We start from the raw sequence: 27,099 nt of genomic DNA on the forward strand, positions 1-27,099 counted from the left end.
GACTGAGTTCCCAGCTCCTGACTTCAGTCTGGGCCGACAGTGGCTGTTGTGGGCATTTGGGGGACTGAATCAGTGCCTGGAAACTCTCTCTCCCTGTCTCTGTTTCTCTCTTTTTCTGTCTCTCTGCCTCTCCAATAAACAAATACGAAATTTAGAATATCTTTATAAGCCAGTAGCTTTATACACCCAAGCTAACTTGATTCTGATATCACTAATAGTGCCCAATAATTTCTAAAAAAAACATTAAAATTAAATTGAGAAAATATTTAGGGAAAATTAGCCTGTAGTCCTCTAAACATTTTCAGTAGTTTCTATCAGTGACCCCCTCCCGCCCCCCCGCTTAACCACATTTCCTTTCTCCTTTGCTCAGATGTCCTGTGATATCTACTCTGCATGTCCCTAATTCCTTGGCAACACGATAGAAGACCAATAAGTGAACTTGACACACTAAATCCAGTGATCAGCCTGGAGCACACAGAGAATCTTCCTCCTGAGATCACTTACACGTATTCTCTTCTCGTAAACGAGGTTCATCTTTAAAACCACAGGTAAAAATCCCACAGTCCAGGGTAACAACTGCTTAACACATCTCTACATTAATCATTCCTGATATCCTGTTACTCTTTAATACACACACATATACACACATATAAAAGTATGTATAAGTATTTATATATGCGTGCATATATTATTTATATATGAATCTAAAAAATGAAATTGGCTTCTTGAAGCAGCATGGGGTATGAATGGGATGCTCAATTTGTTCATATTTCCTTCTCTCTCTCTCTCTCTCTCTCTCTGCCTCCACTCCCCTCCATTCCTCCCTCTCTTCCTTCTTGCACTACTTTTGGCTATCTTCTGGTTTCTGCACTATCCTTTTTCTCTTGGAGCTGTGGGCTGTGAACGTGCTATTTAATGAGGCATTTCCCCATTAAGATAGTATGTTCAATTTGCTTATGTGCCTGCATAGTAACGGAAGAGCCATCAGCATGAAGAAATACTGCTTTGAGTACATGTAAATAATGTAGTATATTTCATCCCTAATATTTTAAAGTTATTCAATGTAGTATCCTAAAATGGCATTTAAATTTTATTTCACTTAAGTTTCATTTGGTTTACTCAAGATATTTACAATATTAATCAGAAACAGGCCTGATAGCCAGATTTTAGTTTATATGGAGGAAACAACAATGTGATGGCCTGAGATACAAAAGAAGACATTAAAATACACAATTTGGGGCCAGTGCTGTGATGTAGTCAGTAAAGTCACCACCTGCAGTACCAGCATCCCATATGGGTGCCGGTTGGAGTCCTGGCTGCTCCACTTCTAATCCAGCTCTCTGGTATGGCCTGGGAAAGCAGTAGAAGATGGCCCAAGTCTTTGGGCCCCTGCACCCATATGGGAGACTTGGAGGAAGCTCCTGGCTTCAGATTGGCACAGCTCTGGCCATTGTGGGCAACTGGGGAGTGAACCAGCTGATGGAAGATCTCTCTCTCTCTGTCTCTCCTTCTCCGTGTAACTCTGACTTTCAAGTAAATAAATAAATCTTTAAAAAATAAAATAAAATGTACACTAACCTGGCAAGAAGACTAGGAATGATCAGCATAACATTCACCTCTTGAAGATAACACAATGGACAAGCTTTTTTTTTTTTTCACCCTTTACTTAAGTATTTTTACTGATAATCCTTACGCTTCTGAGGAAATACCAATCATTCTCTTATTATTAACTTAAATAAGACGTTATTAAGGAGCCTGTTGCCAGAACAGGTAATAATTACTAAAGGCGATTTGTCTTACTGTATATATCACCAAAACCCCACAAAATAATTCCTCTATTAAGACATGTTAAGTGCATGTGTTAAATTGATCTGTATCACCTACATTTCTACACCTCGCCACATGATAAATATCTCTCTCAGAAGGGGCCAGCACTGTGGTACAGTGGGTTAAGCCTCAATCTGTGATGTTAGCATCTTAGATGGTGCCAATTCATTTCTCAACTGCTCCACTTCCAACCCAGCTCCCTGCTTATGGGCTGGGCAATCAGTGGAGGATGTCCCAAGTGCTTGGGACCCTGCATCCAAGTGGGAGACCCAGGAGAAGCTCTTGGCTCCTGGCTTCAGTCTGGCCCAGCTTTGGCCATTGTGACCATTTGGTGGGTAAACCAATGGATGGAAGATTTCTTTCTCTGTCTTCCCTCTCTCTCTGTGTAACTCTAGCTTTCAAGTAAGTAGATAAATTTAACAACAACAATAAAAATAATAACACCCTTTTGATCCAGATGAAGCTCCTGGCTCCTAGCTTTTGTCTGGCCCAGCCCCAGCCCTGGCTGTGGAGGTCATTTGAAGAGTGAACCAGTGGGTAGAAGACATCTCTCTCTCTCTCTCTCTCTCTCTCTCTCAACTCTGCCTCTCAAATAAATAAACAACTTAAAAAAAAAAATCTCTCAGAGTTGGGGAGACAAAATTCCTCTTGTTTATCAGGAATAAGATTCAACAAAAAACTATTTCACTTGTGCCTTGATTTCCAGGAATCCCAGGGCTAAATTTTGGGTTCAACTACAACATCCTTTCTTGGGGGTACATTTTCCGATTTAATCAGAATGAAACTCAGCAATGACTACAGCAGGTCACCATACTCGAAAGTACACAGAATAAAGTCCAAAGGTTCTTGTGTTCTGGGTGGGGAGAGGAGCAGATGAAGTTGACCCTGGCTGGGAGTTCACAGGCAGTGCTATTTATGCTGGATGTATGGGAGGTGAAGGATTGATTGGTGTGTGGTTCCCAGAGACCCTGCCCCAGTCCCCCTGAGTTAGGCTGTCAGGTGGGAAAATTTTTGGCTTCATTGCTCCTGACCTGGAAGTTCCAGTGGGGCACACTCTGTACCAAGCCCACCGACTGTTAAGCTGTGGGAGAGAACTAAGTCCTAGGTGAGGTATGGGAAGAGGAGGATGGTGGACCACACCTACGGTCTGCCCAGATGGTGAGTGGCCCAGGAACACCCAGAGTCACTTTGTTAATGTCACCATGGAACTGTATTCATCACATCATAGTGGGAATTTACAGAATTTTACCACTTTTCAATTCTCTTCATTTGAAAGCCCTTTGATTTCTTTTTTTCTTTTTTTTTTTTTTGACAGGCAGAGTGGACAGTGAGAGAGAGAGACAGAGAGAAAGGTCTTCCTTTGCCGTTGGTTCACCCTCCAATGGCCGCCGCGGCTGGTGCGCTGCAGCCGGCGCACCGCGCTGATCCGATGGCAGGAGCCAGGTGCTTCTCCTGGTCTCCCATGTGGGTGCAGGGCCCAAGTACTTGGGCCATCCTCCACTGCACTCCCTGGCCACAGCGGAGAGCTGGCCTGGAAGAGGGGCAACCGGGACAGAATCCGGCGCCCCAACCGGGACTAGAACCCGGTGTGCCGGCACTGCAAGGCGGAGGATTAGCCTAGTGAGCCACGGCGCCAGCTCCTTTGATTTCTTTAGTCCTACTTTAAGGATTTGGGTTTGTATTACATATACATTTTTTTAAAGATTTAATTATTTTTACTTGAAAGTCAGAGTTACACACACAGAGAGAGGAAAGAGAAAGAGAGGGAGAGAAAGAGAGAGTCTTCCATCCGATGGTTCACTCCCCAATTGGCCGCAACCACTGGAGCTGTACTGATCCAAAGCCAAGAGCCAGGAACTTCCTCTAGGTCTCCCAAGGGGTGCAGGGGCCCAAGGACTTGAGCCATCTTCTACTGCTTTCCAAGGCCACAGAAGAGAGTTGGACAGGAAGAGGAGCAGCCAGGACTAGAACCAGCTCCCATATGGGATGTCGGCGCTTACAAGCCAGGGCATTAACCTGCTTTGCCACAGCGCTGGCCCCATCTAAATTTTTTTCTTACTATAAGGCCTGAAATATTATGGAAGTAGGTACAGTTTAAATTTAGGCAAGATAAGTTTAACAACTGTTGAACTATTCTACTAACCCAAGACCTTGCAAGAAATGAAAAAGAGAAGAAGCATAAGTGTAGGCATTTGGCAAATTAGTTACATTAACTGTTACACTCTAACTAAGGTCAAAATCACATTGCATTTATGGCAAGTTAAACATAGTTTGAATAAATTCAATTAATCAATATAGGTAATTTCTACCAAGTATTTATAGCAAAAGCAGTAGTGGGGTACTATTTTATAAAGTATTAGCTGAAATACCACCAGTTCTATCTGGGTGTGCTTGGTAATTTTTGGATGCTTATTGAAGTCTCATAGGAATACAGCCAAAGAAAATTAGCGCGCTTTGTCTGGGGTTTTAAACATTAAAAAAAAAGGGGGACATCTAAGAAATGATGGTTTTACGGTGAAGGATTTTGTTTTGTCAGCAACACGGCATCTCCCAGGGGAGACAGATGAATGCCTACTCCCAGTGCCCAACTCTGTGACTGTGTCTGTGTCTTGCTTCCTCTCATGCATTTTGCATCTGCGATAGGCTTGCATCTGTTCTTGTACTTGTCTATTATTCATCTACAGGAGAACTGCTTAGTGGTCGTTACTTCCTTCCATATCTTCCCTTCATTGACTGTTTCCATGGGTTGTTTTGGCAATAAAACCAAAGAAAGGGTACAAAGCTTATATTAAAAAAAAAGTGCAGTTGGAACATCATGTTTTTACAGCTCTACAAACATTAGTGCTGATTTCAAGAAGTTTTGAAAAAAAATGTTTAAATGGTTTCGGCAAAGTTTCAAGCTCGTAGGTATGATGAATTTGAAAATTTGAGAGAATGGAATTTGAAAAGTGTTTTCTGAAGCAGCTCACTTGTGTTTGATCTTTCCGTGGCAGGCTGCCTAGGGCAATTTTCTGTAGACTGCACACTTTAGTATATGTGCTGCCGAAGGGAGCACAGGGCTGCACATTTTAATACCAAAATTTCAATCAATGCAGTCATAGTCTTTCCTTACAAATCTATAGCAAGTCCTAAGTTTATTGCACATTTACCCATTCATTATGTCCTCTGTATCATTCTAGGTAGAAAATTAGCACCTTCATTTTAAGGATTACAAAGGAAAAAGTGGCAATGTTGAGGCTGGTGCTATGGCACAGTAGGTTAAACCTCTGCCTGTAGCACTGGCATCCTGTATGGGCACAGGTTCGAGTCTCGACTGCTCCTTTTCTGGATCCAGCTCCCTGCTAATGGCCTGGGAAAGCAGAAGAAGATGGCCCAAGTGCTTGGGCCCCTGCACCCACATTGAAGACCTAGATTTAGCTCCTGGCCCAGCCCCAGCCATTGCAGCCATGTGAAGAGTGAACTAGTAGATGGAAGATTCTCTTTCTCTTTCTCTCTGTCGCCTCCCTTCCTCTCTCCCACCCCTGTAACTCTGCCTTTCAAATAAATAAAATGAATCTTTAAAAAAGAATTTATTAAGTTGTAAGGAAGAAACACACAGGAATAGGGGAGGGGGAGAGAGCAAGATCTTCTATTAGCTGGTTAACTCCCTAAATGGTTGCAACAGCAGAAGCTGAGCCATGCTCAAGCCAGGATCCGGGGACTCCATTGGATCTCAGACATGGGTAGCAGGAATTCAAGTCCTAGAGCCAGCCATCATCTGCTGCCTCCCAGGCACAATAGCAGGGAAGTTGGGTTGGAAGCGGAGTAGCCAGGACTTGAACCAGCGCTCTGATATGGAATGGCTTTGTTCGAAGAGGTGACTACCCTGCTGTGCCACAATGCCCAGCCTGAAACAATTTCTTAAGTATCTGACTCAACATGCTAGGTTCAGACCAAAAGGATATTAGTTTATTTTCAGATTGAGGGTATATAAAAAACAATTCAAACAATCAAAAGAAAGATATTTGTACACCTATATATGTTTTTGCTTTGCAAGTATTTGTGTGTTTCGCAAGTATTTACATGAGAACAAGAATCAGAATTTACTCAAACACTTGTTCATTTGAGCAATAAACCTTCATAACTATGAAGGCATAAAGAATCATTCGAAGCCAACTGTAATGTCATAATTATGCAATATGAAATTTCCTAAATGTTGATAAGCACAGTAAAAGACTTATGAAAAACATGAAAAAAAGTCTTTGCATACTATTTAGGTTCAGTTGAGCTTAAAATGTTGAAAATGATATTCAGGATTGATTCTGATGAGAACAGGCATTTCCAAAAGAATATTGCAAAAAATATTCTGAGGTTTGGCAAACCCTATAGGACCTCTCAGATCTTTCATTACATGCCACAAACTTTCACTGGACCATTGAAAAATGGCAATGATTTCCAAAATAATGCTGAGTCAGGATCCATCCCTCGTGTTTACCTGACTTTATACAATTGGAGTTTAGTTGGTAAAGAGATTGCACTTTACAGATGAATCTATACAGATGTATCTGTTTGACAATATTTTGATTCACAGACCCTTGTACAAAGATATTTTGGATCTTTTTATTGACACACATATATAATTGAAAAAATAACTTGATCTGATCGTGTTTCCTTACTGGCCATTCTGTATCAATTTTGTTTGAAACAACAGAGGGGCAAATGTTTGGCATAATGGTGAAACTGTCACTTTGGGATTAGCCCACATCCTATATTGGAGTTTCTGGATTCAAGTCCTGGCTCCTCTTCTGATCCAGCTTCCTTTAATGTGCACCCTGGGATGCAGCACATAATGGCTCAAGGATTTGAGTCCCTGCCACCCATATGAAAGACCTGGTTTGAGTTTCAGGCTCCTGCCTTCTGCCTGGCCCGGCCCTGGCTGTTGCAAGCTTCTGAGGGAGTCAACCAGCAGATGAGAGAGCTCTGTCTGTCCCTTATCTCTCCTTCTCACTGGGCCTCTTTGGCTGTTAAATAAAAGAAAGTAAACTTCGAAAAGCAACATTAATGAAAAGTAAAAAGTGAGAAAGGGAAGAGAGAACACAGTGGAGGAACACATATGTTCTTTACCTTCTCTCGTGAATCACTTATTGCCAATGTATGCAAACCTGTTAGCCAGCAAACACTTTTCTGCCAGAGATTAAATCATCATCTCTCCTGTGAACTAATTTCCCCATTCTGCATCCCACTGTTATAACAGAAGAATCAAGCCTTCCCCCAGAGCCTACATTCCACGTAATATAAACTTCTGTGATAAGCTTTCTGTTGTACTTACGAAAAACCATACCACTTTAACAATGCATTTGATTTGCACCCAGCACAACTAAAAGTGTCAATGCTTGCTTATTTTATGTAAGCAATTGCTTGATTATTTTAACATTGTTATGTCTGGACTGCTTAAACTATCATCAAGTAACAAGTAGCAAAGTGATCTTATTTTGAACTGTGCTGTCCAGGATTCTTCTAAGACACCTGCTGATACCTCCTCTTCCTGTCAGAGCTGTCACTGTCACCATGGTGCAAGATGACACTGGAGGAAAATAAACCAGCTCCCTCCTCCAATCTTCTCAATGAACGACATCAGAAAATACTTTACCTTTTATTTCCTTCCAAAAAGAAGGATTTTTTTTTTTTTTGGTGAAAAGGCTTAGCTTCCACCATTGGGTCTCATATTTATTAATAGCAATGAGGAAAGAAAAACAATTAGCAAGAAACTATCTCTCTGCTCCGGTATCTTCATTCATTCATTCATTCATTGACTCACTCATTCCCCAATTCATCATTCAGTCACCAGGTAATTAGCACTTGATAATCAAATAGGAAAAAGTAGTTATAGCTTAATATTAAGTACAAGTATTCATAGTTTTTATATGTGTGTGTGTGTGTGTGTATCTAACTTAGTTAATAAGCCACACTGGCCTCTGGGAATTGTTCTATGTGCCCCTTACTGCATTCACAGAACCCATGAGTTAGCCACTTCACAAATGTTTGAGAGAGTCTCCCCAAGTCTCTTTCAAGTAGCTGTGGTCATAGAGGTGGCCTTAATGCCTACTCAGTTCTGCCTCCTTATTTGACTAAATATGATTTATTTGTCATAAATGTCTGCTAGTGCTTGGAAACTCAAACCTCAGCAAGGAATGCTCTAGATGTGACTTAAATTGTGTCCTGACCTAAACTTTACCTTTCAGAGCATTAACTAAATGGATGGCATTTTCTTTCCATGAAGCTCCATGGGGATTTAATAAAAGTTGGTCCTCATCTTTGTTCCTGTTATGATATATAAGACAAAAAATTCATAAAAGAAAAACAATCAGCAGCCCAATTTTTACTTCCTTTTTCAAACATATAATTTTTTCTGTTTAAGATTTTTACCATGGCATTTCCTTCTATGGCCATCTATGATTCTGTAAAAGTTATTAAAATTCTGAACTGTCAGGATGGGCATTTGGTCTATTGGCCAAGAAGTTGCTTGGGGGGCTCCTTCTGTGGTGTAGTGGATAAAACAACCACTTGAGGTGCTGGCATCCCATATGGACAGCAGTTTTGAGTCCCAGCTGCTCCACTTCTAATCCAGCTCCCTGCTAATGGCTTCAGAAAGCAGCAGAAGATGATTCAAGTAATTGGGCCCCTGCTCCCATGTGGGAGGCCTGGAAGATGCTCTGGGATCCTGACTTCAGATCAGCCCAGCTTTGGCCACTGAGGACATTGAGGGAGTGAACTTGCAGATGGAAGATCTCTCTTTCTCAGCGTGTCTCTGCTTCTCTCTCTCTCTCTCTCTGCCTACATTTCAAATAAACAAATAAATAAATCCTTTAAAAAAAAGAAGTCAGTTGGGATATACATGTCCCACATGGGAGTTTCTGGGTTAGATACATGGCTCTGGCTCCTGGTTCCAACTTCCCACTAATGCACACCCTGGGAAATAGTGGTGATGTCTTGAGTATTTGGGTTTCGGACATCCACTTGGGTGGACTGGATTTAATTCCCAGCCTCAGTCATTGCAGGCATTTGGAGAGAGAACAGTGGATCAAAGTTCTCTCTGTCTCTCTGTTTCTCTCTCTTGCTCAAATAAATAAATTAAAAAAAAAAAACTTCTGAGCTACACTGACCATCTGAAGAAGGGTTCTACATAAATCCTAATATATTATGATTAAACATATGAATGTTATTTTCTTAGACACAAATCATAAGCTTAATGTGAAAAAATGGCATATAATTAATAATTTACAACACTTATGTGTATCATAAAATTGTCCTTCAGAAATAAGCTGTTTAAACAGCTCATAAATATTTAATAAGTGCTGCAAATTAAAATACATTTATTTTTATGTAATTGACTTTGAAAATGTTTTGTTCTAACTGTTTGGCTTTTACCTGAGAGTCGGAAAGCAAAGGAAAATGAACAGGTAAAATTGATTAGCCTGAAGTTCAGGGAACTTGTAAATATATTATGAGAACATTTATTTAGACACAACAGCAGAAAAGAATAGAATATTGGAAACATAATATTCAGCGTGCAGGAGAGATATTAAAAGCAAAAAATATAAACATTATGGATTGATTGCAAATTAATTATCAAATAATAATAAAAGCCTTGTAATAAGTTATTTTAGAAGCAATGGATGCAACATAACTTAACTGAAGTATGACAAAATGCAACTATCTGCAGTAATTTATCTGTTTCAACACATGTAAGGGCCAACACGGAGGGAATCGATATTCTGCAGGCCGTATTTATCGGGAAGACGATGCCTGATGAATGAGTTCGTGTCTCTCTCAGTCCCTGACCTGCCTGCAGGCTGACATGATTTTCCTTCTCAGAAACCAGTCTCTGGTGGTTACCCGTCTTGATCTCCTCCAGTGCAGGATGAGTTCTTTGAATTACGGGAGCCGGGCGTGTGCCAAGCTGGATACATCAGCCAACCCGAAAGGCCTGGCAGGGCAAGGAAGCAGCGGGGCACCTGTCCTTACATTGTCCTGAAGGTGACCTCGGCTGTGACTTTCTGGCAGCGCAGGAGTAATGCTGCCTCTGCCTTGGCTCAGCTTCTATCACTCACAGCAAAGGTCATGCGTTGCCACAGCTCTCTCTGCTTAAGAATTGGGTTTCCATTTGTCTGAGAAGGAGCGAGAGCCGCGAGACCTGCTTCTCCCAGGAATCTAGGTCAGGACTCATCCAGTGATGCCACCCCGGCCCTTCAAAGCAATATCTTAACATTGTGGAAATACTTTGAGCAAATCCTGACAGTTGTTCATAAATTATATTACAACCTGAAGGGAGAAAAAGTTATTCTGTCCTCTTTTTTTGACTCTAGCATTTCATAAGGTAAGTCATAAAATTTAATTGGTGACCTCAGAGAAAGGTCATAGTTCTTAAATTTCATCTGTACCCCTTCATAACCTCCAAGTCAATAATAATAACCTGAGATAATATTCGTGCTTCTAAATTCGATAGAATTGTCAGCAGCAGTTAATATACAAGAACCACATCCAAACACAGGAGGGTTTTTTTTTTCTTTAAGTATATGGAGCTTTCTGGGTATTCCTGAAATACTTGAAATATTGCAATTGTTCAGAATTTAGACTCTATGTAAATAGCAAGCATAAGTCGTTTGTTAACAGAGGTGGACAGCATAGAGACCAGAGACTGGAGAAGATATGATAGAGGTAAAAAAATTAATGTAGACAAATGAAATAAGCCCATTTTCACTAATCTGCCTTTTCTTAGGCAAAAAGAGAGGCAGTATTAAGAGTGCAAATCAAGTGGGTGGGACGTAAGTGGAAACTTATTTATTGTTTCAGGGTTGTACAAGCATTGCCAAAGCTCTGTCCAGTGCCCACTAAAGGGTGGGAAATGGCATAGGCACTTAACAAAGAACCGTGCAGCTGAGATTCCACAGTCTGGAAGCCTGTTGTCACACTTCCTGTAGTGTGACAGGAATGGAATCCCCACAGCCTTCCTTCCCAGTGGAGGCAAATCCACGAACGTGGATGAGGGCTCCGAATTGGTGGTGAGCAGCAAGCCGGCCAGAAACCTTTCGACAGTTGCAAAGCCACACGGATGGTGTCCTATCAGCATCTAACAATGAACAACTAATTCAAATACCCTGATGACCTTGAAAAGTCAAGAGCACATGCTGTGGTCACCTAAGACACTATTTCAAATCGCAGAGCCACAGGCTTCGACCCTGGCCTGACATCACACATTCCAAGACAAATCCATTTGAGAATGTCTTTTGAGGCATTATTGGTATAGCAAAACACATTATTTTATAGATACTTCATTCAGAGATAAAATACGCCAGCTGGTGCATTTTCTTAGGGCAGTGCATCTGATAACTAAACATCTCTCAACTTTACCACTCTTCTCCCAATGACGCTAAGAGCTCAGTCATTTGGCTGTATCCTCTCCTTCCACGTAATGCACAATATTTTGTCACTCTTCCTTCCAAAAAACATGCTTTTGTTATTTCATATTGGTCACCATTTGGACCATCTTCCACTGCTTTCCCAGGGCACATTAGCAGGGAGATGGATCAGAAGTGGAGCAGCTGGGATACAAACCGGGGGCAGCTTAACCCATTGCAACACGATGTGTGCCACTGTTGAATAGCATTACGTACACTAAATGCATGCTGTCAGTGAGATCTTCACCACCTAGTCAACCCCTGTAGCTGGAAGTGCACAGCCTTTCACCAACAACTCCCCATTTCCTCACCTCCTACCTGCTTTCTCTTCTCTAATTCTCTGACTTCCTTAGATTCCATGAATAAATGAGAGCAGGTTGCTTGGACTTTCTGGGCCTGCTTGTTTACGTAGCTTCATTTTCTCCAAGTGTATCCAGGCAGTTGGAATGACAAGCTTTCTTTCTTTTTACAGTCTGCATAGTATCCTAGTGTGTATTGAGGCCACAGTTCTTTATCCATTCATGCATCTGGGAACCCTGGGCTGTCCTAATATCTTGGTTGTTCTGGATAATGCAGCAGGGACATGCTGGTTTCACTTCCTTTGGCTGTACACCTTGAACTGGAATTATTGGTGCATAGGGTTGTTCTATTTAAGTTTCAGAGGGCCCTTCGGACTGTATTCCATAAGGGCTGTACCAATTTACATTTCCACCAACAGCATACCACAGTTCCCTTGTCCCCATATATTTCCCCAAACATTTTAAAATCTTCTGTCCTCTCAATAATAGTCATTCTAACAGGTGTGGGATGACATCTCATTGCATTTTGGATTTTCATTTCCCTGATGATTAAAGACGTTGAGAATTTTTTCATATGAGTGTCAGGTCTGTTATCTATCTTTCACTTTGCTCATTTTTGCTTGCTTTGTTATTGAATGGCTGGATACCTAGTGTAGTTTAGATGTTAACCCTTACTAGATAATTACAAAGATTTTGTTCCATTCTGCAAGCTGCCCTTTCACTCATCTGATGATTTTCTTAGCTGTGCACAAGCATTTTAGCTCTATGCAGTCCGATTCAACTAGTCTTGTCTTTTTTGCCTGTGTTTTGGGGGTCCTAGAAAATGTATTCCTCAAGGAATTTTACAGTCATGTATCTTTTGATTAAGCTTTTAAGCCAGTTTAAGTTATTGTTTATCTTGTGACATAAGGATCCTGCTTCATTTTCCTGTATGTGGACATCTAGTTTTCCCAACAACATTTATTGAAGAAACCGTCTTTATCTATTGTGTGCTCTTGGCACCTTTGTTGAAGATTTCTAATCGACAATAAACGCATGGATTTATTTTTGGGATCTCAATTCTGTATCACTGGTCGATATGGCTATTTTATGCCAGTGTTATATGGATTTGATTAGTATGGCATTTTAGTATTTTGAAATCAAGTATTGTCATGCTTCTGGCTTTATCCTTACTCAACATTTCTTTGTTGAGTAAGATCTTTCATGGTTCCAGATGAAATTCTGGATTTTTTCCCATTTCTGTGAAAAAAGCATTGAAATTTTTAGAGGAATTTCATTTACTCTGTAGATTACTATGGGTGGCACAAACATTTTAACAACATTAGTTTTTCAAATTCATAAACACAGATATCTTTCTATTTCATGTCTTCTTCATTTCCTTTCTTCAGTGCTTTTAAGTTTTACACCTTTTTGGTTATACTTTTTCCCAATTATTTTATATTTCAAATTTATTTTGAAGATTTATTTATTTATTTGAAAAGCAGGGTTACAGAGAGGCAGAGAGAGAGAGAGAAAGAGAGAGAGAGAGAGAAAGAGAGAGAGAGAGGTCTTCCGTCCACTGGTTTTCTCCCCAGATGGCTGCAATGGCCAGAGCTGTGCTGATCTGAAGCCAGGAGCCAGGAGCTTCTTCCTGGTCTCCAAGTTGGGTGCAGGGGTCTAAGGACTTGGGCCATCTTCTACTGCTTTTTTAGGCCATAGCAGAGAGTTGGATAGGAAGTAGAGCAGCCGGGACTCAAACTGGCACCCACAGGGGATGCTGGCATTGCCAGGTGGCTTTACCTGCTATACCACATTGCTGGTCCCTCAAATTTAAATTGGATTGATTTCATACTTTCTTTTTGGGTAGCTCTTTATTAGAATTCAAAAATGCAACTAATTTTTAATGGCGATTTTCTGTCTTGCAATATTACTCAATTTATTAATTAGTTCTAGCATTTCTCTAGGACAGTCATTATTTCTGCATGTAAGATCATGCCATCCACAAAGCAATAATTTTACTTTTTTCTTTCCAATCTGGAGTACTTATATTTTTTCTCTCCTAACTGTTTTAACTAGGACTTCCAGTAGTGTATTGTTAACTAGAAGTGGCAAAAGAGGTCATCTTTGCGTTGTTTCTGATCTTAGAGGAAAAACTTTCAGCTTTTTGCACTGAGTATGATGTTAGCTGTGGGCTGCCGCTACATGGCTTTTATTCTACATCTAATTTGTTGAATTTTTAATCACAAAATGATGTTGTATTTTTCCAAATGCTTTTTCTGCATGTATTTATATGACTGTGGATTTTGCACCCCTCTATAAATGTCTGTCACATTTGTTGATTTGTTTATGATGAACCATCCTTAAGCCTCGGGGGTAAGTCCCACTAGACCACGTGTCTACTTCTTTTAATGTGCTATTCAATTCAGTTTGCTGATATTTTGTTGGGGATATTGGCGTGTAAATACCTAAGTACATGCAGCGTATTGGCCTATCATTTTCTTTTCTTGTGGCGCCTTTATCTGGCTTCTGTCTCAGCCTTGTAAAGTGAGTTTGGAAGTATTCTCTCTTTTTCAGTTGGGAAGACTTTGGGAAGGATTGACACCAATTATTTTAAATGTGTCATAGAATTCACCAGTGAGGCCACTGGTCTCTGGGTTTTTCTTTGTTGGGATATATTTGATTATTCAGTCTTCCTATCCATTATCGATCTGTTCAAGTTTTCTATTTCATTTTATTTTTATTTAACATTTGAGAGAGATATTGATCCATCACAGGTTCCCTCCCTAAAGGCCTGCAATGGCTAGGATTAGAAATGTAATCCAGGTCTCTACATGGGTGGCAGGAATCCAGTTGCTTGAATCATTACCACTGCCTCCCAGGATCTACTTTGGCAGAGGGCTGGAATTGGGCCCCAAAGCTGGGAGGCAAACTCAGATACTCTAGATATGGAATAAGGACATATTAACAGAAATCTTAACCACTAGGCAAAACACCTACCCAATATTCCTTTATAATTCAATCTCTTTAGGCTTTTTTTCTTTCTAAGAATTTATCTAGTTCCTCCAGGTTATAAAATTTGCTGGTATAAGCTTTTTTTTTTTTTACAGTAGTGCCTGTGATCCTCTGTATTTCAGTGTTAACAGCTATAATGTCTTCACTTTCATTTCTAATTTCATGTATTTGTCTTATCTCTTTTGCCTTAGTCTAAGTAAACTTTTGTCAATTTTGTTTCTACTTTCAAAATGCCAACTCTTAGTTTCATTGATTTCTTCTACTGTTTTTCTAGTTTCTATTTCATTTATTTATGCTGTGACCTTTATTAATGTTTTTCTTCTGATAACTTTGGCCTTTGTTTTTCTAGTTTCTTGAGGTGTAATGTTAGATCGCTTGAAATATTTTCTTTTTTCTTAATGTTGATATCTATTACTATGAAGTTCACACTTAGAAGTTCTTTTGCTGCCTCCCATTAGTTTTGGTGTTCTGTGTTTCAATTTTTTATTCTCTGTAGAGACTGTTTTATTTTCATTTTAATTTCTTCTTTGATCCAGGTGCTGTTTAGAAGTGTGTTATTTTCCATGTATTTTTCATTTTCCAATTTTATTCCTGATAATGATTTCTAGTTTCATACAATATTGGTCAGAAAAGATAGTTAATATGTCAGTCTTCTTACTTTTATTAGAATTTGCTCTGAGCACTAACAATCGTGGTGCATAATTTCTGAAGAATGTTCTGTGCATGCTTGAATGTGCATACCATGACTGTTGTGTTGCATGTTCTGTTTTTGTCTGTTACATCCATTTGGACTATACTATTGTCCAAGTCTGCTGCTTTCTTAGTGGTTTGCTGTCTGAATGACCTATACTTTGTTAAAAGTAGGCTTTCATTGTGGCCTCCCCAGTTAAGCTGCTGAATGCAATGCTGGCATCCCACACGGGCACAAGCTTGTGTCCAGGCTGGTCCACTTCTGATCCAGCTCTATGCTAATGTCCTGAGAAAAGCAGCAGAAGATGACCCAAGAGTTTTGGCCCCTGCCATCCACATGGAGACCTGGAAGAAGCTTCTAACTCTTGGCTGCAGCCTGGCCCACTTCCAGCCATTGCAGCCATTTGGGGAATGAACCAATGGATGCAAGATCTCTCTGTCTCTCCCTCTCTGTAACTCTTTCAAATAAATCTTTTAAAAAAATTATAAAAAAGTCTGGGGCATTGAAGTTTCCTACTGTGCTTTCTGTTTCCCTTCAGTTCAGTTAATATCTGCTCTGCATATTTTAGTACTTCAGTGTTTGATACACACACAAACACATGTTTTATAACTTCTTGACAAATTGACCTTTATATCCTTTTTATAAATTGCCCTTTGTTATTATATAATGAACTTATTTGTTTATTGTGACAATTTTTTTATTAAAATCTATTCTGTTTGATGTAAGTAGAATACCACCACTCTTCTTTGGATATCATTTGCAGGGAATATCTTTTTAAATCCCTTTACTTTCAAGTTATGTGTGTTCTTGAAACTGAGTTTCTGAAATGCAGTATAATTGCTGGATCTTTCTTAAAAAAAATCCATTTAGTCACCCTATGCCCTTGATTGAACACTTTAGTCTATTTACTTTTAAAGATTATTGCAGCCGGCGCCGTGGCTCAATAGGCTAATCCTCCGCCTTGCGGCGCCGGCACACCGGGTTCTAGTCCCGGTTGGGGCGCCGGATTCTGTCCCGGTTGCCCCTCTTCCAGGCCAGCTCTCTGCTATGGCCAGGGAGTGCAGTGGAGGATGGCCCAGGTGCTTGGGCCCTGCACCCCATGGGAGACCAGGAAAAAGCACCTGGCTCCTGGCTCCTGCCAGGATCAGCGCGGTGCGCCGGCTGCAGCGGCGGCCATTGGAGGGTGAACCAACGGCAAAAAGGAAGACCTTTCTCTCTGTCTCTCTCTCACTGTCCACTCTGCCTGTCAAAAAAAAAAAAAAAAAAAAGATTATTGCAAGGAATGAAGTTACTATTTCCATTTTCTTACTTGTTTTCAGAATATGTGGTAGTTGTTTTTCTTCTTTTCCCTTGGTGCATTGCTATGATTTGATGATTTTTTGTTGTGATATGCTTTGATTTTTTTTCTTTTTATCTTTTATGTATCCCCTACAGATTTTTGCTTATGGTTATCATAGGGCTTAAATAAAACATGTTATTGTAGAAGCCTTTTTAAATCTGATAATTTATCTTCAACCATATGCAAAAGTTATACACTTCTCCTCCAACATTTTGTTATTGATGTCTCAATTTGTATACTTTATATTATATATCCATTATTAGATAACTCTGATTAAAGTTATATTAAGGGGGCTGTTGCTGTGATGTAGCGGGCTAAGACTCCACCTGTGGCGCTGGTACCCCATATAGACACCAGTTTGAGTCCCAGCTGCTCCACTTCTGATCGAGCTCTCTGTTGCGGCCTGGAAAAGCAGTAGAAGATGGCCAAGTGGTTGGGTCCCTGCACCCTTGAAGAAGCTCCTGGCTCCTGGCATCAGATCAGCTCAGCCATTGTGGCCGTTTGGGACCATTTGGGGAGTGAACCAGAGGATGGAAGACTCTATCTCTCTGCCTTTGTATCTCTGTAACTCTGCCTTTCAAATTAATAAATAAATCTCTTAAAAAGTTATGTTAAATATTTGTCTTTAATTTTTTTTTGACAGGCAGAAGTGAGAGAGAGAGACAGAGAGAAAGGTCTTCCTTTGCTGTTGGTTCACCCTCCAATAGCTGCCGCAGCCAGTGTGCTGCGGCCGGCGCACCATGCTGATCCGAAGCCAGGAACCAGGTGCTTCTCCTGGTCTCCCATGGGGTGCAGGGCCCAAGCACCTGGGCCATCCTCCACTGCACAACTGGGCCACAGCAGAGAGCTGGCCTGGAAGAGGTGCAACCAGGACAGAATCCGGTGCCCCGACTGGGACTAGAACCTGGTGTGCCAGCGCCACAGGCAGAGGATTAGCCTATTGAGCCACGGTGCTGGCCTACTGAAGGTCTTATGAGAGAGGTCTTATGTTTGACGATTCACTCTTAATGTTGTTGCTTCATAATTCTTTGCCTTTGACTTCTGAGAATTTGATTATTACATATATCAGTGATGCCCTTTGTGTTTAATATATTTAGGTCTTTTGGGTTTTGTGATCTTCCACATTGGGAACCTATTCTGTCAATTTTCTGAAGCAAACATTCCTTCTCTTGGTCTAGTCTTTCTGGAACTCCCACAATGTGTACATTGGTTTGACTGATGATATCCCAGAAGTCCTAGAGTTTGTTCTTTCTTCCTTCTATTCCTGGGACTGGGTAATTTCAAATGCCCTATCTCTGACCTCACTGATACTTCTGCTAGATGAAGTCTGCTGTTGAACTCTTGTAGTTCTCTGAGCTTCCTTATGAAGGAGATTGTGAATTATCTGTCAGTGAGGTACTCAACGTCTTTAGGACTGGTTACAGGTGCTTTATTTCATTAGGTTGGTTGTCAGGTTTACCTGATTATTCATGATCTTTGTGGCCTTGCTTTGATACTCTCTCATTTTAAGAAGTTGCAGCTCTTCCAATGTTTGTGGACTCTCTCCAGCAGGGAAATCTCCTCACAGCTTGCGTGTGCTGGGGGTGGAGGGCTGTCTATAGGCAGGAATGGGGTGGCTGGCTCTAGGCTGGCTGACCTAGTGCCTGGGTCAATGGGTGAGCATCCTGGTGCTTGGGTCCAGAGAGGTTGACTACATGCCTGGGCCCATGGAGACAGGCCTGAAGCCCAGATGCAGTAGGGATCAGCCACCGAAGTAGGGCTAGAACCTGAAGCTGTGGGAACACACCAGGAATGTGGGTTTATGACAGCCAGCCTGGTTGATGGGTTCTGGAGCCCGTGGGAAGCTGGGTGCTCACTCACTCTTCCTCTCCATGTGTGTGCAGGGTTTCTCCCTGCAGGCTCTGCTGCATGTACCTGGTACAGGGATATTATGGATAATATACAAATGTTCCTCCTACACCCTTCCATGTGCCCTTTCTCATTTCTGTGTTTTACCCAGGTGCAGTATTCTGTCATTGGGATTCCTTAGCTCTTATGAAGATATTTTCGTATAAGCATAATTGATCACGTTGTTTTTTTTTTTTTTTGTGAGGGAATGAGTGGTAGCCAAGTCTCTTCTGCCATTTTGGTAATGTTATTCAAGAGTCCTCTGATTTTTTTGTGCCTGTGTCTTCCTCTGCACCTCAAGCTCTCTGGCCCCAGGGACTGAGCACTAAATCGTCTAATATTTCTTTAAAAGCCTTTTTGTTTCATCTCAATAATACATTATTAACTCCTGAAATAGCTACAGCTTTCTGTCTTTCTGTCTGTAAAGCTCTTATGTCTGCAATCTTAATGGAATCCAAGTTTTTAAGCCCCTGTGGTAATAAGTTTTGAAATACTGTGATGAGGGTAGAATTTTGGGACGCCTCTGGTTGAAATGTTTTCCTGCTGGGGTGGAAAGTTAACAGGACTTCCTCCTATTTTGCTATCTTCATACTCACAGCTGAGCTCTGTCACTCTCCTTTGTCTGTTTTTCATCTTCTGATTCCCTTCCCTTTCAGCATGCAATGGAGGAAAGCTCCACTTGGGTCAGCTCATTGCCTTCTGAAGTGGAGTAGCCATGCTTTAGGCAGCACCCTTGGCTCAAAGGCCTCTTCAATACACAGTGTACCCACATGAGACTTTGGTACAAGTACTCATGCTTTCTTGTACCAGTTATGACCAGGTTAGTAGGATCACGTTAAAATAAACGGAATTTTATGTTTGCCTAGTTCATGAGGGCTATGAGTGAAAAATCTCCTGAGTTATTTATGGACTATCTGATATAACTGTGAAACATTTACTTAGCATCACACTGTTTAGATTCAATACTATGTGGGTTTCACCTTCACTTATATAAACTGCACCATGTTCTCATGCTGCATCCCAGAAGAGATTTCAGATGCTTCTTAAAAGGTTGTCTTTACACCCTCAACCCAACCTCACTGGAGATTTGCAGTCATTTGCTGAGAGTGTGGGAAGATAAAAGCATCTTGTAAATTATTGGACAAGATGGCTGTGTTACTCTGAATCTTATTACAACACAGGTAATTCTCACTAAGGATCAAGCCTGCTATTCAGAAGAAATCACAGGATGTAGAATCAGGAGATCTGCATTCAAATTTCAACTGGGTACCATGTTAGCTACATCACACAACAATTATGAGTCATACTTGTTAATGAGTATCAAGTAGTAATACTTGATTGATTCCAGATAACTATAACATACCTACAGTACTCACACAACACTTTCTATTTTTAAATTATTATTATTTTAAGCTACTTCTAGATGCTTAAATTACTCTCTAAATGTCCAGTGTTTTGTTTCTTTGTTTCCTGTTTCCTCCAAACACAGTAGTTCGTGATGAAATATGTCCTAAAATAAGATAAATGAAAAATAAAACCCTGTGGAGATTTTTCCTTTTCTTACTGTATCTTAAGCTCAACCCTAATAAAGAATTCTTCTTAGTATGAATGTCCAGAAGCACTGATGATTTCCCTGCAGTGGACGCTGGTCCTTAACCCTGGGTAGAGTAGAGAAATGGGCTTTGCTTTTCTGCTTGGCAAGGCAGTCAGTAGCGGTTGAAAGAAGCCTCCCACTAGAGGACATCAGCTTGATATAAAAAAATACGCTATTGTTTTTTTCAGGTAAAAAAGGGGTTATGGAAGGAAAGAGGATTACTAAAGAAAAGACAGATATAGAGGACAATATGATGAGGTCTGAGGTTGGTGTGAAGACAAACAACTCTCCATTGCTGACCTAAGAATTATTTGTAATTAACAAATGGATAAGTCCTATTGAAAGACAGATGAAAAATTGAGATAAAAGTGAAAACATCTCCATTTTAAGCCTTGCAAAAAATAATAAAATACCTTAATTAGAGGGGTTTTAATGATTAAAATATTTTAATGTTAATCACCCTCCTATTGCTATTACACATAATGCAATCAGCAGTCAATACCTGTATACTCTTATGATGATAAAGACCAAGGCATAGAATTCAATTAAAGACATTTCACTCCACTAAAAGCATCTCCCTTGGCCACTAATTAAGTTGGAAGAAAGAAAAAAAAGAATAATAATGAATTTTTTAAGTCTTTTCAGAGAACGGTAAAACAAGAAGCATAATCTAGATAGAGATGACTTGGTGACCCTTATGTGTTCTAAAAGTAAGACTGATCAACAAAGGTAAAATAATCCCTGTGAAGACTTCCAGTGACTTGGAAGCTTACACAGTAATACTACACACCTGCTCCTAGCTCCCAAATATCACTTTCTCTATTAACTCATTTGCTGTAGCTTGCACAAACTATTCTACCGTTCTCCCAGCTATTCATTTTTCTTCTCTCCTTTCTGCAGCTAAGTTTTTAGCACAGTTGTCTGCACGACTCTCCCCTTCCCTCTCTCACCTGGCATTTCATTCTTCCAGAATCTGTACACACGGGTTCAGGCCTTGGTGAACACGTCACAGCCATGACGATGGGGTCCTTCTGAGTGTGAGATACAGTGCACAAGTTTCAGTCCTTTTTCTTTATCTTTTCGTGCTTCTGGAACAAGTGTGTGTGCCCAGAAAACCTTGTTTCCATCTGCTGGTGAAAATGTCCTTTTATGCTTCTCCTTATTCTTTATTCATTACCCTTTATAAATCTTGGTAGATGACGGTTGATGTACAATGTAATACTTTATCCATTTTAGTATTTTTTTTTTGTTCTAGTAACATTGGTTGAACTCTGTAATTAACACACAATTATTCTTAGGTGTTTAAATTTAATTGAAAAGTGATCCCTGTTAGGAATTTGGAAAACATTATGCTGAGTGAAATAAGCCAATCCCAAAGGGACAAATACCACATGTTCTCCCTGATAGATGACAACTAACTGAGCACCAAAAAGGAAACCTGTTAAAGTGAAGTCAACACTATGAGAAACGGTGACTTGATCATCCCTCGCCCTGACTGTTGATCAACAACTTAATATGTTATCCCTCTTAGTATTTTTTTTTGTTTGTTCTACTTAATACTTTTGGTTGAATACTGTAATCAATACACAATTCTTCTTAAGTGCTGAAACTTAACTGAAAAGTGATCGCTGTTAAATATAAGAGTGGGAATAAGAGAGGGAAGAGATGTGCAATTTGGGACATGCTCAAGCTAACTTACCTCAAACGGTAGAGTTAGAAACATACCAGGGGATTCCAATTCAATCCCATCAAGGTGGCATGTACCAATGCCATCTCACTAGTCCCAGTGATCAATTTCTGTTCACAATTGATCATAATGATAGGACTAAGAACCAAAGGGATCACATAAACAAGACTAGTGTCTGCAAATACTAGCTGATAGAATAAAAAAGGGAGAGGACGATCCAACATGGGAAGTGAGATACATAGCAGACCCATAGAATGGCAGATGTCCTAAACAGCACTCTGGCCTCAGAATCAGCCCTTAAGGCATGCGGATCTGGCTGAAAAGCCCATGAGAGTATTTCAGGCACGGAAAGCCAAGACACTGTGGTAAAAAAAAAAAAAAAAAACAACAACAACAACAAAAAAAAACTAAATGAAAGATCTCCACGAGTGAGATCCCAGTGGAAAGAATGGGTCATCAAAGGAGGAGGTACCTTTCTCTGAAGGGAGGAGAGAACTTCCACTTTGACCATGGCCTTGTCTAAATATGATCAGAGTCAGTGAACTCAGGGGGCTTCCATAGCCTTGGCAGCTCATGACAAGAGCTTAGGTTGATTACTGATGCCATAAACAAGAGTGTCAATTTGTTAAGTCAACAACAGGAGTCACTGTGCACTTACTCCTCATGCAGGATCTCTGTCCTTAGTGTGCTGTACATTGAGATTTAATGCTATAACTAGTACTCAAACAGTATTTTTCACCTTATGTTTCTGTGTGGCAGCAAACTGTTGAAATCTTTACTTAATGTATGCTAAACTGATCCTCTGTATATAAAGAGAATCAAAAATGAATCTTGATGTGAATGGAAGGGGAGAGGGAGTGGGAAAGGGGAGGGTTGCGGGTGGGAGGGAAGTTATTGGGGGGGGGCAGCCATTGTAATCCATAAGCCGTACTTTGGAAATTTATATTCATTAAATGAAAGTTAAAAAAAAATCGGTAGAATTTGATTCATTTCATTAGATTTCAAATACCTCGTCTGTCTTATTAGCTTATCTATTGAATCTTTGTTTCACATTATTTCCTCTTCATTTTTTGCATTCCCTTTCTCATAGATTTCTTAGCTCATTAATTTCCATCCTTTCACCATCTTTTTTAGTACTTTTATTTTCTAGTACTTATGTATTACTTTTTCCTTAGCACTGGTATTATATGTATTTTTAAATTTATTTAAAATATGAAAAATTTAATATACACTTGACTTCACTTTGGTCTGTTACATTTCCTTAGTACTTGTATTAAATGATTTTTTCCAACACATTATTTTTCAGTATTTCTCTTTCTTAGTATTTATATAATTTTGCCTAAAATACCATGTGAACTACATTCTTAAAGTTGTAGTTGACACTTAATTCCTTTTAATGTTTACTTGATTTCACTTGAGTCTTTTAAAATATCCAAAATATCTAAAAATATGGATATTCCAAGAGTTATTTTTTGATTTTATAAAAAATATCTTAATGTGGGTGAATGAAATGATCTATTTTATGTGTTTTAAAAATTGCTCTGTCGAGCCGGCGCCGTGGCTCAAAAGGCTAATCCTCCACCTTGCGGCGCCGGCACACCGGGTTCTAGTCCCGGTTGGGGCGCCGGATTCTGTCCCGGTTGCCCCTCTTCCAGGCCAGCTCTCTGCTATGGCCAGGGAGTGCAGTGGAGGATGGCCCAGGTGCTTGGGCCCTGCACCCCATGGGAGACCAGGAAAAGCACCTGGATCCTGGCTCCTGCCATCGGATCAGCGCGGTGCGCCGGCTGCAGCGGCGGCCATTGGAGGGTGAACCAACGGCAAAGGAAGACCTTTCTCTCTCTGTCTCTGTCTCTCACTGTCCACTCTGCCTGTCAAAAATTAAAAAAAAAAATTGCTCTGTCTGTTATGACAATGGCTGGAATATAGTCATAGCGGGCAGTGGAGAGAAACTGGAGAATATTTCTCGGCTTGAGAAGATGATCGTGTGATTAGGATGGGAATAGTGGAGACAAAGTAAGTCAACAGGTCCAAAAACAAGGGTTCTTCAAAAAGCTCAGGGAAAATGCACATCATGAAACACTATAAATTGTTTCAGATATTTTTGTGCCAATTATTTTTAAGATTTATTTATTTGAGAAGAGGATGAGAGAGAGAGAGAATCTTTCACCTCCCAAATGTCTACAACAGCCAAGGCTAAGAACAGCCAAAAGCAGGAGCCGGGATCTCTACCCATGTCTCCCATGTGGGTGCAGAGGCCTAAGGGCTGGGTCCATCTTCTTCTGCTTTCCCAGACACATTAGCTGGGATTTAAATCATAAGTGGAACAACTGGGACTCCAATTTGTGCTGTGAGATTGAATGCTGATGTGGCAGGAGGTGGCTTAACCTTCATGCCACAACAACGGCCCCACACACTTATCTTTAAATTCCATTTGTCCCTGAACCATTTGAAATACCTGCAGATACATGGAAAGTATAGTAAAGAGTAGTATCATGAAAAATATTAAGAAAACAGTGAGAGGAGGGTGAGCTAGGGCCAGGAAGGAGTAGATTTCTCCCTATGAATCTGTTCCCATTAAATAATGGGAATAACTCCTAGTGGGTCTAGGATTTCAGTTATCAGAGCCCTAACTATATTCATGGCTTCCACCTCTAATATTTTAGAAAAGAGACATAAAAATGGTGTCAATATACGAGAATGACATTCTTCATCTTGAGTAGTCTCTGAGTAGGGTAACTAAATAGACCAAAAGACTCCAGTGAATGCAAGCTAAAATACTTACTAGCTGGAGAACTTGATTCTGGCTGTGAAAAGACTTTAACATAATCTTGTTCAACATTCACTCCATGGTCTACCAGTAGCATTCTATGGCCTTGTTTGTTCCACTCAGATGGTTGCACTGAGTTGTCCACAAGCACCCAGAATAAGAAGACTTTGTTGAGGGTAAGGGTATCATGCTTGGAAAGAGACTTTGAATAAGAAGCAGAATACAATTATTGCTATCGGTGCACGATGATTTTTTTTAGTTAAGAATCAGTAGATAGTTTGAGTTAAATATATTTTAGATCTGCTGCCTAGAGGAATAACTTTATATTTTCAAAACACTACAGATACAATTTACAGACAGCTGGAATTAGGGTGAAACAGAAAAGGACATTGTCTGCCACTTGGTTGTATAGCTTTCCTGCAGAATCTAAGAACATTTAATCAGTTTGAATTTGCTTGAATGGAAGAGAACAAAAATTGCTTGAGAGTGAAAGGGATGGGAGGGAAAGAGCCCAGAGATGGCCAAGGCAGCTGTGGCTCTCCAGGGGCAACAAGTGTTATGGAAATGCGCAGGAGCTCTGGGTGGCGTAGCTATGTGCAGCAGGAACTCCGTCTTTGGTGCAAGAGGGGAATGGACTTTTCACAGTGGATTTAATTTGCCTGTTATAAACTGGAATAGTGACCGTTTGAGGGAAGAAAGGGATCCACAGCCCTAGGGTGAAGGTGCTATTTCAGCCAGGCCCACCCCCTAATAGAAGTGTGATGTTTCTAAGCAAAACCTGAAGTTTTTAGTTAGTAGGGGGCACATATTTCAAAATCGAGAAAATCTTTACCTCAGAGCTTGATTTAAGTCCTGCCCCAATTTCTAATGTGGAATTTGGATGAATTTGTCTATGAAATTTGTTTAGCAGTTTCAAAGTGACTATCCTATGACATAAGTATTTTTAACTTTATACCATTCTCTGTGTGAACATGGTTTAAAAAATTCCCTGAACAGCATCACTTTCCCTCCCTAGAGTACATACAGCACAGATTCAGATGTCTCTGGCCTAAGAATTTTTTTTTTTTTTCGTAAGAAGGCAAAGGTTAAATACCAACTCAAAGAGGAAGGGGCATTCATAAACAGTAAATTTTGACATCCAAGGGACCATTTTATGTATTTATCAAGAATAAGTATTTAACAGGTGCCAATGCTGGCAACGTGACAAAGTCTGTTAACTACAATTAAATCTTTTGCGTTTATTCAATATAAAGTAAGTTCTTATCTAATGAAGTTAATATATCTAGAATGTTCACTGTCCTGACAGGTGCCTTGTAACTATGGAGCCGGTGAGATTTCAAACACACAGCCATGGGATTCTCTTTTCTGGAAAATACTAGGAATTCTTGAATCATGAAAGTTACCAAAATGTTTCATTTTTCTTCTTACCTTATTTCAAATGTTAAATATTTATTATTAATTTTGTAAGCATCTAACTCTGTGAAATAAACACATTTCAAGATGTTGAACACTTTCATTTTCCAGGTTTGTAATTAAGTGTGTCCTGACTTTAAAACTTTACTGCAGATTAAAAACAGATTAAAACACACTCACACCCCTACATGCACACACACACACCAACACACACACACACACACACACACACCCTTGAATTTGCTTAGGAAAGAAATCCATCAAAATAAATAATTCATGTTGGGATGGACTGAAATCTAGTCTTTTAGGAGGTGCCAGCAGATGGTTTACATTTATAGAATGCACACTTGCTGACTTCCAAACAGAAATTAAAATGCATAAAGTATATCATTAGTACTCCTTATAAGCAGCATTATGTTTATGATTCGAATGTGGATTTTCCCAGGTGAAGAGTTTTCCATCATAATTCTACTGAGAAAAAAATAGTGCCACACGTTGCTTCCCAGTTATTATTTTGTGTTTCATGTTTGAAATGAAGCCCTGCTGGTGAGCATGCAGCAGCTCCAGGTGGGCAGCTCACAGTACAGGTACACGTTCCCATGATGTTCATCTTTGTATAAGACCTCTAAGGCATCCCTCATCATTGAAACAATCGCCATTGGTACAGCTTAATGAAATAGGGCAAACTCTCTAGCTTTCATTTCCTATTACATCAGTTAGGTTAGGAACTTTCTACTACTATAATTAAGAGTGAGACTTCAGCTTATTAAAGGTCACCCAACCAGGCACTTTAAGTTAATTTTAGCAACTCTTTGGCTCAAGTGCGGCCACTTAATGCCATGGAATTATAGTAACATTTCATTTATAGGGAACCTTACTACTAACCAAAATGTTAACATTTAACTCAGGTAAGGTTAGGATTAAAATATACTTTTATGTTCTCAAAAAGAAATGATTTATTACTCAGACAGATTTTTGTCTACACAGTAGAGATCAAGTGAACTATTGTCAATTATACACTTAATGGAGACACAAAGCCAAGAAAACCATTAAAAACAAAACAGGCTGGGGACGTTCATTCAGTATGTGTAGCAAGTGGATTACTTGATCAAGTTAACTAAATAAAAAGCAAAACCTCTTCAGAATAGCAGTATTTACTCATGCAGA

General features: G+C 40.0%; 1 protein-coding gene across 15 annotated transcripts in view; it reads right to left on the reverse strand.

Moving 5' to 3' along the window:
* The window catches only part of DGKB (diacylglycerol kinase beta), a 773,939-nt gene that overhangs the window by 91,518 nt on the left and 655,322 nt on the right, over positions 1-27,099 (reverse strand). The window contains exon 24 of one of the 15 annotated variants that reach the window (XM_070059391.1): positions 24,381-24,721. The exons of the other annotated variants lie outside the window; for them this stretch is intronic. Coding sequence (XP_069915492.1) covers positions 24,705-24,721 — 17 coding nt within the window. The 3' untranslated portion in view covers positions 24,381-24,704. Of the gene's footprint in view, positions 1-24,380; positions 24,722-27,099 lie in introns of those variants that run through there. 15 annotated transcript variants of the gene reach the window in all.

The sequence above is a fragment of the Oryctolagus cuniculus genome, chromosome 16 (genome assembly GCF_964237555.1).
Source record: "Oryctolagus cuniculus chromosome 16, mOryCun1.1, whole genome shotgun sequence".
In the NCBI taxonomy this organism is placed as follows: Eukaryota; Metazoa; Chordata; class Mammalia; order Lagomorpha; family Leporidae; genus Oryctolagus; species Oryctolagus cuniculus.